We start from the raw sequence: 15,857 nt of genomic DNA, 5'->3' as shown, positions 1-15,857 counted from the left end.
AACATTTTTTTTAAAATAAGATTGTAAAAAGCCATTAAGATTGAGATCTCTTTTTCAAGGAGAACAGACAGATAAATGACTGAAGGATCTGCAAACCTAAAATTGTTTTACTTTAAAAAAGGCTGGTAGTTTCATACTTTTTGGAGCTTATTCCATTTCTAAGCAGCTTAGTAAGTCGAGGCTATTTTAAAAAGGGACAGCTCTTAAAATGAACCTGTATTAAAATTAGTCTGTTTAAGGCTAACAAGAGCAGTACAGGGTAATATATAAATATCATACTACTGCCTTAGCATTTATAATTGCATCCCAAGTTGCTATGACACAGTGAGTTATATGCAGTAAAGTATGTGGATGTGATGGTTAATAATGAGCATCTATAGCTGCTGTGCAGGATTATTCTCATACAAATGCTTTTGACCTGGATGGAAAATGCCAAGGTTGTATGTACAACTCTGCCTGCTGCTGAACATAAATACCATTAAATATCGTTGATGTCAGTTCAAACTTCCATTACCAGATCAGGTCTGACTTAACTATGTCACAGTAACCTCACCAAGTTCACCTAGCCCCATATTAAAGAGTTGGTAAAACTGCTGACAATTTATCAGTTGTCCACAGTAATAGGATCTGTAGTATACTACGAGGCTTTGACAGAATTGAATGCAAATTCTTCTACATATTAACGTTTCTTTCTTTTAAAACCAGGCTTATCGTCCAACCAAAATAACCTCATTCATGCTCAAGTCTTTAAAGTTTAATTGATCGTCTAATAATTTTTTTGACTATGAGAAAGCTGATAGAGGCACATTTGCATCTTCCAACAACTGTGATCAACCAACATGTTCTCACTCCCAAAGCATAACATTTTACACTAGGTGACAAATTGTCGGTATATTACGCTTCCGGGCACCCAACACGTCCCTATATTACGAGATCAGAAAAATGAGGAAACATGAGAACCATTTGGAATGAATCTACACATCTAAGTTCGTTTTACTTAAATCACTTTGAAAAACACTATCTAACGTCATTAAAGTGCTGGTTAAGGCTGGGGATAAGGTTATGGTTAGGGTTAGGGATAAGGTTAGGGTTAGGGCTGGAATACATGGCTGGAATGTGTATTACCGTGGGAGCGTCATTCTGCTGGATGTCATCCATCACCCAGCGCGTAGCATAAGAGCGTGGAAGGTCACCTTTTGCATTCCTCAGAAACGCCTCGGGACTTGAGAAATTGTCAGTGTATTACGCCTCGGGAGTGAGAACGGGCTGGATCAACACCTTTTTTATCCAAGAATTCCAACAGGGTGCAAAATGTCATAAACACAATGGCTTACCACCAAATAAGTGAGTGGATTATCTGCCAGCTGTCATAGGTAGGTTAAATATTAGCTTTAACTTATGAACTTATTCATAAGTTAAAGACCTCAAGATCGTTTCCTGTATTGCCGCAAGTTGGCACAGAAACACAACCACCCAAACACATGCGGTAGGGGAGCAGATAATCCACTGGCATCGGCAATAAACATAGCCACTGTTGTGTAAACCACGGCTCTGACTTCCACCTGAACTTGACTGATTTGTTTCCAGCCCGAATGCCAAACTTCCAGACCAACTTCTTATGTAAGCAGCTCTAACCTTGAAGAGGAGGTTAGTGGGACACCTGTGGGTGAACCCTTTCCTCTAGTGCTGACCATCAAAGCAGAGATGTACATCAGATGATGTAATAGAAGCCTCGTAGCGGTGTGGTGGGCTTTGAGTACGTGTGTCTGTGTGTGCGTGCATGTGGGAGGACTGGTGGGCTTTGTGTGTTTTTTGTGTGTCTATGTGATGGGTGGGTGGACAGAAGAACGAGAGGTAAAGTGTGAGAATTTGAAAACACTCTGTAAATTAGCAACAATTTAAGTCAGAAGCAAATAAGAAATACGCACTCCGACATCTGAAACATTAAATTATTATTAATAAAAATCAAAAATAGAACAACAAAGAATTTGTATTCTTGCCCCTCGCTATAAGAAAACCAAAATATCTGCCAGAATAAAATCTGACCCACTCGAGAAAGATTTAACATATAAACTATAACTAATATTTAAAATGTACTCATTTGTAAGCTAAAATTTCACAATAGGACGGCTTATGCCCTCTATAATTTGACATTACTTTTGTAGCACCAGCTTTGTCTTAAAGAAATAATATGTCTTCTTTATTTAATTTCTACCCTACTAATACAATATTAAAAAACAAACCCCAACCCCGCCCCCACAAACACACCCACAAATATATTACACAACAGCTTTTACAGGCTGACGAGTCCCATTATGTGACAGAGCAGAGCTTGCAGTCACTAAATGAAATGGTCTTCCAGGGAGATGTGGGTGATTTGGGGGTCTCTGTTCCCATCAGTCACATTGTCGAACACAATGTCCTAAACACAATGACGACAACAGAAGAAGAAAAAGAACATTGACTCACAGCTGCATAATCAAGTAGAGGTGGTCGGGGCTCTCGTAGATGTCTTCCAGTGCCACAATGTTCTCATGCTTGATCCTGCAAAACAAAGACAAAGCAATCAGTAAAGATTTGTTTTTTTAAATCTGTTTTTTTTTAAAGTTTCTGCCACAGTCACAGTCCAGATTATTGCTCCAACTGTACACCTTAATATTCTGAGTTGTACATTGTTAACACTTTATGTCTCAACCAACAAAAAAGTGTCACCTCACGATCCATTTCTTAGCTGCTCTGAAGCTACTGATTGAATTAAACAATGAGTTTTAATTTGCCTCCCACATGCCCATCTATACTATCGCAAAGTAATAAAGTCACAGACAGGCAGTTAAATGACAGTAAAGTTCCTGATTTCTCAGTACTGAATATAGAAATTTCAGTTTTTAGTCATTTTAAATACTTGTTGAAACTTATTTTTTATATATTAAGATGATTTTGACATCCTTGCAAAATACTAAAATAAATAATATATATTGTGTATATATGTTGTGTATTTTGTAAAGAATATGAACATACACATGCTGGTAACCATTAGTTACATCTTACTAGTACAGGGTTAGACCCACTTTTACCTTTTGTACTGCCATAATTCTATATATTACAATCCCAACAAAGGCCTGTAGTCATTCAACACGAAGTGTTTTCTTGTCTTCTTCTGAAATGTAGTTGGCTGTAAGTATTAAAAACTGGAATTACTTAATTTCTTTGCTTGCCCTGTCTCCCTCCCCTCATCCACAACTGGCTACAGCAGATGGCTGCTCTTCCTTTAGCCTGGTTCTGTCTGAGGTTTTTTTCCTGTTAAAAGGGAGTTTTTCCTTCCCACTGTTGCCAAGTGCCTTCTCACAGGAGGTTGTCAGATTGTTGGGGTTTTGTCTGTATTACTTTAAGGTCTTTACCTTACAAAATAAAGTGCCTTGAGGTGCCTTGAGTTGCGATTTGCCACTAACTAACTAACTAAAGTACAGGAAAAAATACATCTGAAGGCAAAGGGGGTTTGGTTGGACCTTACTGAAGAGATTTACTGAAAAGGTATTAAACCAACAAGAATCACACTGAATTATAGGGCATTAAACAATTTATATTTAACTTTATACAGTGTGCATGTATGTCACAATCCTAACTAATCCCAGCAAGGCAGCTACCATGTTTCCTCTGCCTCATCCATACTCGCAGCAACCAGTGAAGACTGTGGTGTACACGACTCAAGAAAAATAAATAGCAATTGTACCTTGAATTTTGTAATTGTAAAAATCAAGAAAAAGTTATTTTACTCTGATGCCAGCACAAGCTTTTCACAAAAATCGAACCAACAGTCTATTTCAACCAAAACCTCTTCACACTTTCCCATCACAATTTCTGCTCATTTTTTTTGCTTCTCTGCTGATTTCTCCATGGTTACAGCAGCATGATGGGGTGTTTCCCTTCTTCCGTGTGTGTGTGCGTGTTTGTGTGTGTGTGTGTTTGTCAGTGTGTAGCTGTCTGTTTGTTATCCTAATATGCCATGCCTAGTGGAAACACGACTAATTTTGTGTGCGTGGTTGCAGGTTAATCATCTTTTGCACAGTAAACAGAGGTAATTCCCCCTGGCCTAACTCAGGCATATACACACAGAGGCACACACAGCAGGTGTGCAGGTAAACATCTAACACCTATTAAAGAGCGTATGATCGCAGCGGCAGCAGGTATGAATCACAGAGCTGAGACGTGACTCATACTCATGCTCATACAAGTACTGGTTGAAAAGGGGTAATGTGTGTGTGTGTGTGTGTGTGTGTGTGTGTGTGTGTGTGTGTGTGTGTGTGTGTGTGTGTGTGTGTGTGTGTGTGCGTGTGTGCCCTGTCAAGGATAATGAACGGCTGACAGGAAAAGCCTGAGTGTAATGGCAGAGCAGATCCGGAGTGCATTCAGAAAAACCCTCTTTTTGCATTAAATGCCTGGTGTGGCAGTTAGTTGTTCTCATTCATGGATTTCTCCTGCATGTATCTCCTGTTACTGCTGCACACAGACTTGGTAAATAACAGGATTGTGTCATTCAGACACAGGCCTCTTCGACATTAACACTTCCTCACGCGTTCATGCCGACATCCCCGCAACGGTGATGTGATAGCCACGTTTGCCACACGTGCAAAAGACTCAACATTTGATCGTTAATTAATTAATTTTTCTCTGGCAATGTCACAAACAGCAAGGTTTGCATGCTTGTGTATTTGTGTTTGCTGCAGTGTGAGTTTCAAAGCATTGTGCCCTACCCTTAGCACATAGACACTAAGAAATTGATCTCTCTTCTGCAAAAAGCACGAAGTGCATCAGAGGCAAATATAGGAATCTTACAGCAGATTATAAAACAGAGTTAGTAAGATAGTGAGACAGGTGACCAGATTGCTCATTCAGATGTTAAAAGACACCTTCAGATGTGAGATCTGTACATATTTTAAAATATATCAATATATTTTTAAAAACGAGATTAAAACAAAATTAAGTAGATAATTGCATGTGTGCTTTTTGTCCAGATCTGCACGGGCTTGGAGAAGGCATTTGACTACATCCCTCGCGGGATCTTGTTGAGCAGGAGTATGGGGTACGTGGCTCATTGCTATGGGCTATGTGGTCCAGTGAGAGCTTGGTTCATATTGAAGGCTTTAAGTTGGACCCCCTCCCCTGTGGGTGGTGGACTCTGCTGGGGCTTGTTATTGATTCTGTTCATGTTCACAACTTTCAATGGGCAGAATTTCTAGATATAGCCAAGTGTGGTCTCAGGATCTCATCTTTGCTGTTTGTAGATGATGTGATTCTGTTCGCTTCATCAGACATACAGCTCGTACCGTGGCCGCTCGCCAAAGTGTGTGAAGCAGAGAGAATGAGAATTGGCACCTTAAAGTCCGAGACCATAGTTCTCAGCTGGAAAAGGGTGGAGTGCCAACTCTATGGCAGCAATAAGCTGCTGTCACAAGTGGAAGACTTTAGGTATCTCAGTGTCTTTTTCATGAATTAGGGGAGAGTGAAATGTGAGACATGAATATGACAGATGGATTGGTGTGTCGTCTGTGATGCACATGCACCACAACTGATCTGTTGTGGTGAAGAGGGAGCCAATGCAAAGCTGTTCATTTACCGGTTGATCTACGCTAAGAAGTCTGGAGGAACGTGACGACTTCACTTCTTGTTGACAAGAGCTGTCTGATGGCAGGTAAAATGGTGCATGTGGTTTTCTCTGGAAAAAATCAGAGGGGGGACTCAAAGAAGCTGCTGTGAATGACATATTTTGCCTAAGCTCACCCAGAACACAGAAGTGTTTCAGCATGCGCTGAGGTGCTTGCAAGAAAAGTTGTGCTACTGAAGATAAGTATTTGACGAAACAAGATGATGCTTTTGTTAGCGCTTGAGGTCAGATTTACAGTTCTTTCCACCGTCTGCTGCCACCAAAATCTCTGAAACTTGCCATAACCTGATCCAGCAGATTTCCCTCCAAAGCCAAATTGGTGTCTCTGCCCTGCACAAGACTGCTTGAGACAGAATCTGCTCACTGATGCTCTCTAACATGCACTGAAATTACACTCATTTGTCTAAATGGATGTCTGCTCTCTCCCTCGTGGATCCAATTTGCATTTTCTCTAATGTTAACAGTGAAACCAAATTACCAAAGTTATTGCATTTAATGGCATAATACATCGGAATTGCTGCAGCACTTTGATTTTTCTGTGTAACTGTGGGATCACTTGTTTGTCTGTAGGGTGAAACAGACGAAGACTTCTCTTTTTTGATTATGTGAAATGATAACTTTGGTGTCTCTGTGATGTAGTGCTTAAAAACATTCACCTTTAATGTGTAAGATCTGTGATTTGAGACCAGGCGGTGAAACAAAGCCAGCCGAAGGCGGTCACATACCACCATGCTCTTAGTGTTGGTGTCAAGCCCAGATGAGGAGGGTTGCTTTAGGAAGGGGATCCGTTATAAAATCTGTATTAAATCAACATGTGGATCCATCTTCTGTAGCAACCCCTTAGGGAAATAAGTGAGCAGCTGAAAGAACCATGTCATTTGAAATGATTATTTTGACAGTTTGTAATGGGAAGCACAAATTCCTTTTTGTGCTTTTCCTCATTTTCTGACATATACTGTTGTAGTGAATGCTCAGTAAGTTTTAAACACTGAGGTCAGTGCACGTATAACTAATTCCCATAAATGGTAAATGGATTGTTTTTTATATAGTGCTTTTTACTCTAATAATAAATGGTCTGGTTGTTTTACAGCACTTTTATACTCCAACAGTAAATGGACTGGTTCTTATAAAGAAACCAGGCTTAGACAGTTCAGTCATGTCAAATTTTAGACCCATCTCTAAGCTTCCCTTTCTTAGTAAGATTCTGGAAAGGATTGTTTGTACTCAGTTGATGGACTATTTGAATGACTCTCAATTGTCGGAAATCTTTCAGTCCGGCTATAAACCATTTCACAGTACGGAGACAGCCCTCGTAAAAGTTATGAATGACATCCTGATAGCGACAGACCGTGGTAAATATGCAGTGCTGGTCCTGTTGGACATGACCGCTGCATTCGACACCGTGGATCACGATTTGCTGATCTCCCGCTTACAGCACTGTGTGGGAATTTCTGGTTCGGCACTTTTGTGGTTAAAGTCCTATCTCTTAAATAGGACCTTTTGTGTTAAGTTGGAGTTGGCTTCATCCTCTGTGGCCCCTCTGCTTTGGGGTGTGCCACAGGGATCTATTCTTGGGCCATTATTGTTTTCACTGTACCTTTTGCCTCTTGGCGCGATTTTCCGAAAACATAAAGTGTCATTCCATCTATATGCAGATGACTGCCAGCTTTATTTACCTTTTAGTCATTCTGATAGTCTCCCAAGTCAACCTCTGCTTGACTGCCTTAGTGATGTTAAAGCATGGATAGCAAAAAACTTTTTAAATTTTAATGATCGGAAGACAGAAGCGATCTTATTTGGCCCAAATCATTTTTTTCACGCTCCAGATGTTGATCTTGCAGCTTTGACTTCCCAACTAAAGAGTTCGATCATAAATCTCGGAGTAAAAATTGATTCTGCACTTACCTTTGATGACCACATAAACGGGGTGGTAAAATCAGCATTCTATCACCTCAGACGTTTAACGAAGGTTAAGCCCTTTCTTTCCAAGAGTGACTTGGAAAGTGTTATTCATGCCTTTATTACTTCACGTTTAGATTATTGCAATTCTCTTTTAATAGGGGTTGGGCAAGGAACTTTGTCACGCTTGCAACTAGTGCAAAATGCTGCGGCACGATTTTTAACTGGCAGAAGGAAATCTGACCACATCACTCCGATTTTGGCCTCTCTACATTGGCTTCCAATTGAATTTAGGATCCGTTTTAAAGTCCTTTTATTGGTTTTTAAATCTCTAAATGGTCTGGCACCTGTTTATTTGTCTGACTTGTTGAAGCCCCATGTCCCCACTCATTCCCTTCGGTCAGCTGAGCAGTTGTTGCTTTCGGTCCCAAAGTCACGGCTGAAACTTAGAGGAGACCGAGCGTTCTCTGTTGCAGCGCCGATGCTTTGGAATAACCTTCCTCTCCATATTAGACAGGCTTCATCAGTGCCAGTTTTTAAGTCCTTATTAAAAACCTATTTTTATTCCCTGGCTTTTAACTCTGTGGGTAACTGACATTTTTATTAATTTTATTGCTATGTCTGGTTTCTGCTATCTATTATTATATTTATATTTGTATTGTACAGCACTTTGGTCTACCAGGTGTGTTTTTAAAGTGCTATATAAATAAATGATGATGATGATAGAACAGGAAGGCTGCTGAGCGCAAGGTAATAGTAAAATGAAAATTTCTGTCCATGCAGACACATACACATATATGTTTTTCAACGATTTATTTTAATTAATTGCTGTAATATCAGAAACAGACTGGATGCAATTGGCAACTTGACCCCACTCAATTGCAGACTGACTTCGCCGTATGTCAACATTTATGGCGTCTTTTAGTGACGGGTTGGTAGAAATAACTTTATTTAATATATGTTACCGCAATACTAAGTATAATGTAAAATTCACAATAATATCATTTTGTGAGTGAAGTATTGTGATAATATTGTATCAGTGATTGCCAGCTCTAGATAATGGTAGGATAAGTGAGAGACGTTGATTGGGTCAGCACTCTGGATGGAGCCATGAAGAAAACGTCATTATCACGTCATTTTGTGTGTGTTTGTATAACTGGCATGGGGAAAAAAATATAAAAATACTGAAACCTTATTTTGGGGCAAAGTCAACCAAGATTTCAAGTGATTTTAAACCGATTTGATGACTTCAAAATAACTGCCCAAGTATCTGGGCAGAGACAATGTTCCTGCTGATTGCAGAGACTTGCTACTTAAATGACTTTGCTGTCCATTCAGACCTTTAAGCAAAATTCTAAATTCTGTTACTTAAGCACAAAAGTGTTTGTTCGGCTCTTTGTGTAAGAGAGTAAAGTTGAATCTAACATGTACTTTAAACACCAACAAGAAGCGCCGTATAACAAACAGTGTTCTTAGCCTAACTCTTGACGTTAATGTTTTGCAGCTGCTACACAGACAGAAGTTTCCGTCCTGAATATTGTTTGTATTAGGGTAGGCAGGCTGTGGATCGTGACCTGGGGGGGGGGGCTTGATGGGGTATGATGCATCAGAGATGCACAGTTGCCCCGGTAACCAGGAATTAGTAGACTTATGTTTGTGTTCTCGTGTCACAGCACTCACTTCCTCAGCACGGCAATCTCATTCTCGATGCTGCTCTCCTTCCCCTTCAGAGCCTTCTTAGGGATGCATTTCACTGCAAACATACGGCTGGTCAGCTTCTCCTGGGCCAAGACCACCTCTGAAAACGCCCCTCTGTGAACACATACAAACTCATGTGAGTCACGAGCAGACTTGTACATTTAAATATATATAAAAGACTGAAAAAAAGGTCAATTATTTCAGTGTCAGACAAAATGTATCTGAATATCTCTTATGTATCTTACAAAGATAAGCATGAAAAAACATAGATTACGTATTTGAGGACAAAGTTTTAATGTTTATCAAAAATATACTCCAGTTAGCACTTCCACTTGAAATCATTTTGGAATCTTCTGTCTGCTTTATTTTATATAATAATGAGCAAACTGTTTGTCCATCCAATAAAAACAGTACTTTACAAAAAAGCAAAAAAGATTTAAAAATAAGTGAATTCAGCTAGTTTTCCTTTAAGATTCCATGTGCAGCAGGTAAAGTCTGATATTAACAGGCGGAAAATTACAATGAGATTGGATCTGCTAAGTGTAACGTGAGAGCACTGGCATTTTATTTTTTTATTAGCTCAGAGCGACCGAAAAATAATTTCAAAGTTTTGTGTCTCATTTCATACACACAGACGATCCTCAGTAATAGTCACGAAACTGGAATTAGCCAATTGGAGGATTCAATCCAGATCCATCTTCCAGTCCTTGAACAAGTGTGTGTGTGTGTGTGTGTGTGTGTGTGTGTGTGTGTGTGTGTGTGTGTGTGTGTGTGTGTGTGTGTGTGTGTGTGTGTGTCTAAGTGCGCATTTGTGCATGTGTGCGTGCGTCACGAAGACGAGCAGGGTGATGAATGAAGATGAGCTTATTGCGAGTTAATCTGCCTGAACCGGGTGTTGACTCCTGAGTCGATCTGCCCTCAGCTTCAGCGGCGCATTAGAGTAAACAAGGGGAGAGAAGAGATAAGGATGCATGTCTTTATCTCGTCTCTAACCTCCTCCTCTTACTGTCCAACATTCTGACTACCTGCAGCTGACACAAATCCGAACTTTATGAAATCTTCTAAAAGCGCAACTGTATTGAATTTAAGAGGATAAGCTCTCTTAAGGCACTTTATGATCCGTGCTATTTATCTGAACTTTTAATTCCACATCAAGATCCCTAGTCACAACTTCTTTTACCCTTCTGAAATCGAGCCTTAGCAAAACTTTGCATCCAAGGCCCTAAATTTATATAACATCGGCTTGTTGGCAACGTTCCATCTAATGCTTTCATGCTGCCCAAACAAATCTTGTGCCAAGTAAGATGAAGCCTCGGCAACCCCGCAAGGCCCCTCAAAGCCCCTCCTTGATGAAAAAAAGGACCCTGTGTAGCCTTTCGCGCCCTTGACAAAGTATCAAAAGAAGCTGTTATTGAGTTATTTTGCTGCAGTTTACAACATGACTTCATTACTTATTCCTAACTACTAATTAGCCCTGACACTGAGGAAGGAGCACTCATGACAAAGTAATGAAAGAGTAGATCGCAATGTGTATTTTTCTCAAACTTGGACAGGTGAGCAATCACAGTTTTACAGTTTACCTTGAAAAAATTCTTCAAGAAACCCTATCGAGTAATATATCATATATCATTTGCCCTACCCAGGGAGTTGCAATCTGACTGATCTCGTTCTGTTTGTAAATATGATCAGAGATGGGCAGTAACGCATTACAAGTAATGCTTTACTGTAATCTGATTACTTTTTTCAAGTAATGAGTAAAGTAAGAGATTACTACTGCAAAAAAAGTAATTAGATTACTGTTACTTTCCTGTAAGCGCGCTGCGTTACTAAACCGTGATTTTGTTTGTGAGAGTGTCTCATGACAATGACGTACGAGTGTGCGACATCCGTGGCAGCAACAGATGTGTGTTGATCAACAATGGTTAATATGGAGTGCGGGACAGAGTACGGCCATGCAGCGATAAAAGCTTGGAAGTGCTGACGTTACTTTGAGTTTGATTCCTTAAAAAGTGACAAAAACATTAGCGTCCACTGTACACGGAAACTTCTTTCTACAGCGAAAAATTACACTCCAAATCTGAGCAAGTGTCACGGCTGCGGTAGCAGACGTGTGGAATTCAATAAAGGACCCAAGATGCGGACACTGCTGAAACATAAGGGACCGGCGAGCTGTATGGAGAAAACACAGAAGGACCAGTAACAAGCAGGAGAAAACACAGGGCTTATATACACACAGGAGCAATCAGGGAATGAGAAACAGGAGGGAGACACAGCTGGGCTTAATTATACATAACGAGACAAGGGGAAGCAAAGCTAGAGTCACAGCACGTAGGACTGGGACTATCAAAATAAAACAGGAAACAAGAGACAGTTCACAAAGACGTGGACTTGATACTCAGAGACAGACAGAAAGAATATGACACATGGAACACAAGGAAGATGGTGACTTAAACTAGAAACCAGAGCAACAAATAACATCAAGAGAAGAAAACCATGAATAACCAATAATCAGGAAATGGAACTCAAACACAAAACACTGGGAAACACCCAGGACCATGACAGCAAGCACCTAGCAAGCTGCCACGGGAATGTAAAATTCACAGAGAAACCCCCGGATCCCCCCACTGACATGACTGCTGAGGCACAAGGCAAACCTCCACCCGCCCCACTCCTGCTATTAAACAAGTGAATCAGGTGAATTAAACAGGTGCCACTGAATCTTTGATTATATTTATTTTTTGTTGTGTTTTTAATTATGCAAAATTGCAAAATGCTTAGCTGTGTCTCTAATCAATTCTCTGTAACTTTGCTCTGCTTCACTTCGTTTTTGACTGCACAATATTTTAAGGTCATCTGCTATAAAAACCCAGACCAGGAAAACCGCTTTCATGTTTTTCTGTGTTTTATCCTCAGTTAGACTGACACAAAGGAATCTGCTGTGATGCTTACACCTTTGATAAAGTCTCACAAGTGTCAGGGTTCTTTTTATAGATATAAAAATATAGATATGTACTGATAAGTGATCAGAATTATAATATTTCTGACTGTCTGAGGCAAAATTTCCTTGATTCAAATTGAATCTAATCGAATCGTGGATCGAATCAATTTGGGACCTTGTGAATCGGAATTGAATCGATTCTAGAAATCAGTGACGATACCCAGCCCTAATAACCACCAAGGTCCTCGAGGTACGTAATGATTTATAAGTCAAAAATTGAAAACTCATGTCTTAGAAACTCTGATTCTTCCACGTATAGTTTGTATTGTCAATGTATAGAAAGTACCATATAAAGACTTTAAATATCATGTCACATTTGACCTCTGACCTTTCCATTGTTTATATTGACAACATATACACATATATGTGGATTCTAAACTAAATATGTAAACGGCTGCATTAATGAACAAAATATTTACACAAATTTGCTGATGTTAAAGGGCTTTTAAGTTAACATGGATCAAAACTCAGCGCTTTCAAGAGGCTTTTCACAATAAAAGCATTTTTTTCTTCATCTTTGCAATGGCTAAAAAATTACTTCCACCTTGGGTTTGTTTTCATACCGTCAAACACCACATTAAACCGTTATTACAGCATCCCCGTTTTTTAATCCATATGTATTTTGCTGAGTAATTCTGGGTTTTAAGCATCACTGAGAGTGCAAGAGGATGTTGTGAACGGGCTTCCTTCTGCATCAATATGTTTGTGGCAACATACAGAAATCCCTTGGGCTCCCCGAAGCGCATTCAACAAGCTGTCCATCAGCCACAAACTTGAGTGCAGAGAAAAACGGTTTGTCACCATCTTTCCTGCAGTCGCTGGGGCTTGGTGTTTTTTCTCATGCCTCTCAGTGGGAATCATGTTTCTTCTCACTTGTACTTCCTCCTCCTCTCTCTCCCTTATCTCATCCTTTCTGGCTGTCATCTCATGCTTCGAACATATTTTACTGCGACAACTGATCATGCCTCTGGTTGCCCCAGTGATAAAAAATGATGATCTGTCTGGCTACCGATTCTCAGTTGACTATGTGAACAAAAGAGAGACCTGCTTGCACTGATAATGGCAATTGTGGGTTTCGGTGACGTCAAAGCCAGACAAAAACAAGCAGGCCGTGATGTTTGTATTGTTGCTTCATTCAGTCAGAAGTGCTTAGAGCCTTTCATCCACAACCCTCAAAGAGAGCTATACATGAATGAACATCCAGTGCAGCATAAAACCACAAAGAGACACGTATATATACACTGTTAAGGCCACTCTCACACACTGCCAGGCTTGTTTGAGTAAGAGCCTTAACCTGCACTTAACATTCCTTTGTTATAATCCCATAATAATGGCTAATATCAAAAACATCATCACAGATAAACAAGAGCGCATTAGCCGTATCAAAACTATAGGTTGTAAAATGATACGGGACTTTTATTGTACAATCGTGAATTAAAGAACAGCTAAACAAGCCAGGTGCTCCCATTCTATGATAATTGTTGGCTTTAATTTTCTCTCACACTGATAATCTTTCTAATGCTACCAACCATTAAAGCTTGTGTATTCAACATTTTTATAGTAACAATGAATCAGAGGATTGTGTCATTAAGGGGACACTTATATGTCATGGAAACAGAGATCTACCACCCAAAACTGCTCTTTTCTCATCGTTTTAGTTTTGTAGTCTACAGTTCTATAACTTTATTTATGTATTTATTACATTAAATACTGAAATGATCATGAAATAAAATTATTATAAAAAATAAACCTTATCACAACCCGGCCCTATTTCTTGAGAATGCAAACCATTTGATACAGTTGCTACAGTGGCAAGAGTAAGGATCCCGTTTTATATAATAGTAAATCATCCAGCATGGTTGTTTAGCTAGCTAACAACTCCTACTCTGTGATCCAAATCTGGTCATGTCTTGCTTGAAGAAACAAGACTCCTAAATTTAAGGTTTTAAAATGGTAGTTCATGAACAATGGGTAACACTGTGGCCTTCTTTCATATACAGACTATGTCATTTTATTATCACTCCGTGGCAAATTTGTTCTCTAAATCAAACTTTTCTAGCTAAGCCAGAAAAGCCGAATCTTTATTCTTACTATGCCTCTCACTTTCTAGATCAACCAAACCAAACTGATAACCCATCAATACTTTCATGGCAACCGATAACCTACTACACTAACGTGAAGAGTTGACTGATCACATTTTGTTTTTACAGGCAGAAACACATGTGCATGCTGTATTTGTTCTTGATGATTATTTTGCAAAATCAAAATTAAGCTGAGCTGCACTGAAGTGAGGAGAAAGGTCAGAAGAGAGAGCTGAAAATGTGACTGGAGGCAGAATGGACCTCATCACTGTAGTTCCATGCAGTTCCACACACACCACTACCAACAACAGCAGGAAATCAGCATGGTCCACTTTACATTTCGTCAACCCTAAATTCATTCAAACACACACTAAGGGACCTGTGGGGTTCATTGACTGGAGGAAGGGGAACCTGTCAACATCTGGCAGCTGAGCTCACACGATGGGCTGTGTTTGTACATCTGTTTATCCCAGGGCTTGACTAGCAGGTAGTCCCCAGTTTGCTGTTACCTGCGGCAACAATGATTGCATTTCCTTCTGCAGGAACTTGTGTAATTGTGTCAGTCGAGCTCCCCTGCTTCCTTCAGTGCACTGAGCGGGAAATGTATTGGCAGCAATGGTGTGTGCATGTGTATGTTTCTCCACTAGATCACATATCCAACAGGGAAACAGTCTGTCTCACGTGCACACATGTGCACCTTAACCCACACACAGAGTGTATGATAGATGTGTGTGTGTGTGTGTGTGTGTGTGGGAGGGGGGGGGGGGGGCTGCTAGGACAAGCTGACAAGGTGAAAGAGTGTCTCATTTAAAATGGGAGACTGACAGGAGCCATCAGTGTTTGTCAATGTCAGGCTGAAAATACACTGATCTAAAGTTGTTCAGTCATCACATTCATCCATGTTTTGCTAAAAGCACCTAGTAAAACTGCTATAAACAGATCTCAGATTTCCACTGGTGTCTTTCTTTTTGGTGTTGGGGGCACTATTTCCAGGTCCCGCAGCGGGGTTGGAAAATTTCGATGGTTTCAAATGTCTGAAACAGCACTGGCAAACATTAGGTCTGGGTTTCAGTCTCTTTAAGGCTGTTCTCTCAGCTATTATGAAAACAATAATGCACAGAGAAAGAAAACTATTATTACAAGGGAAACCTGATCAGATTACAATGAACCAGCAACACCAGGTTGGGGTTTGAGTGAAACAGAGAATGTGCTGACAATGGTGATGCTCATCATTGTAGCTGCTTTGCAGGTATAATGTTCAGCATGTTCAGAAGAATGGTTGGCTCATTATAGCTTGTGAACCAATTGGATGTCCTAGATTGTGTTTCCAATGTTTTGTTGAGGAAATCCTTCCACGTCCACTGCAAAAGTTTGCTGTACTGGTGTGTTTATGGGAGTAATGCCATATTGGTCACTTATAGACACAGAAAGTCAGTCTGGGAAGGTGAGCTGACCCAGCTCCACTGAAAACGTATGACATTTACACAGAAAGGGAGGGGACAGTGAAACAAATGGATGA

The 15,857-nt window shown here is 40.0% G+C and overlaps 1 protein-coding gene across 2 annotated transcripts in view; it reads right to left on the bottom strand.

The window, feature by feature from the left end:
- camk1da (calcium/calmodulin-dependent protein kinase 1Da) overlaps positions 1 to 15,857 on the bottom strand; it is an 80,639-nt gene that overhangs the window by 30,235 nt on the left and 34,547 nt on the right. For both annotated transcript variants that reach the window (XM_063460804.1, XM_063460805.1), the window contains exons 2-3: positions 9,242 to 9,373; positions 2,470 to 2,544 (exon numbers count right to left, since the gene is read on the bottom strand). In XM_063460804.1, the coding sequence (XP_063316874.1) occupies positions 2,470 to 2,544; positions 9,242 to 9,373 (207 nt within the window). The remainder of the gene's footprint in view (positions 1 to 2,469; positions 2,545 to 9,241; positions 9,374 to 15,857) is intronic.

Source organism: Pelmatolapia mariae, linkage group LG17 (assembly GCF_036321145.2).
Source record: "Pelmatolapia mariae isolate MD_Pm_ZW linkage group LG17, Pm_UMD_F_2, whole genome shotgun sequence".
In the NCBI taxonomy this organism is placed as follows: Eukaryota; Metazoa; Chordata; class Actinopteri; order Cichliformes; family Cichlidae; genus Pelmatolapia; species Pelmatolapia mariae.
This window is presented reverse-complemented; position numbering and strand designations above follow the sequence as displayed.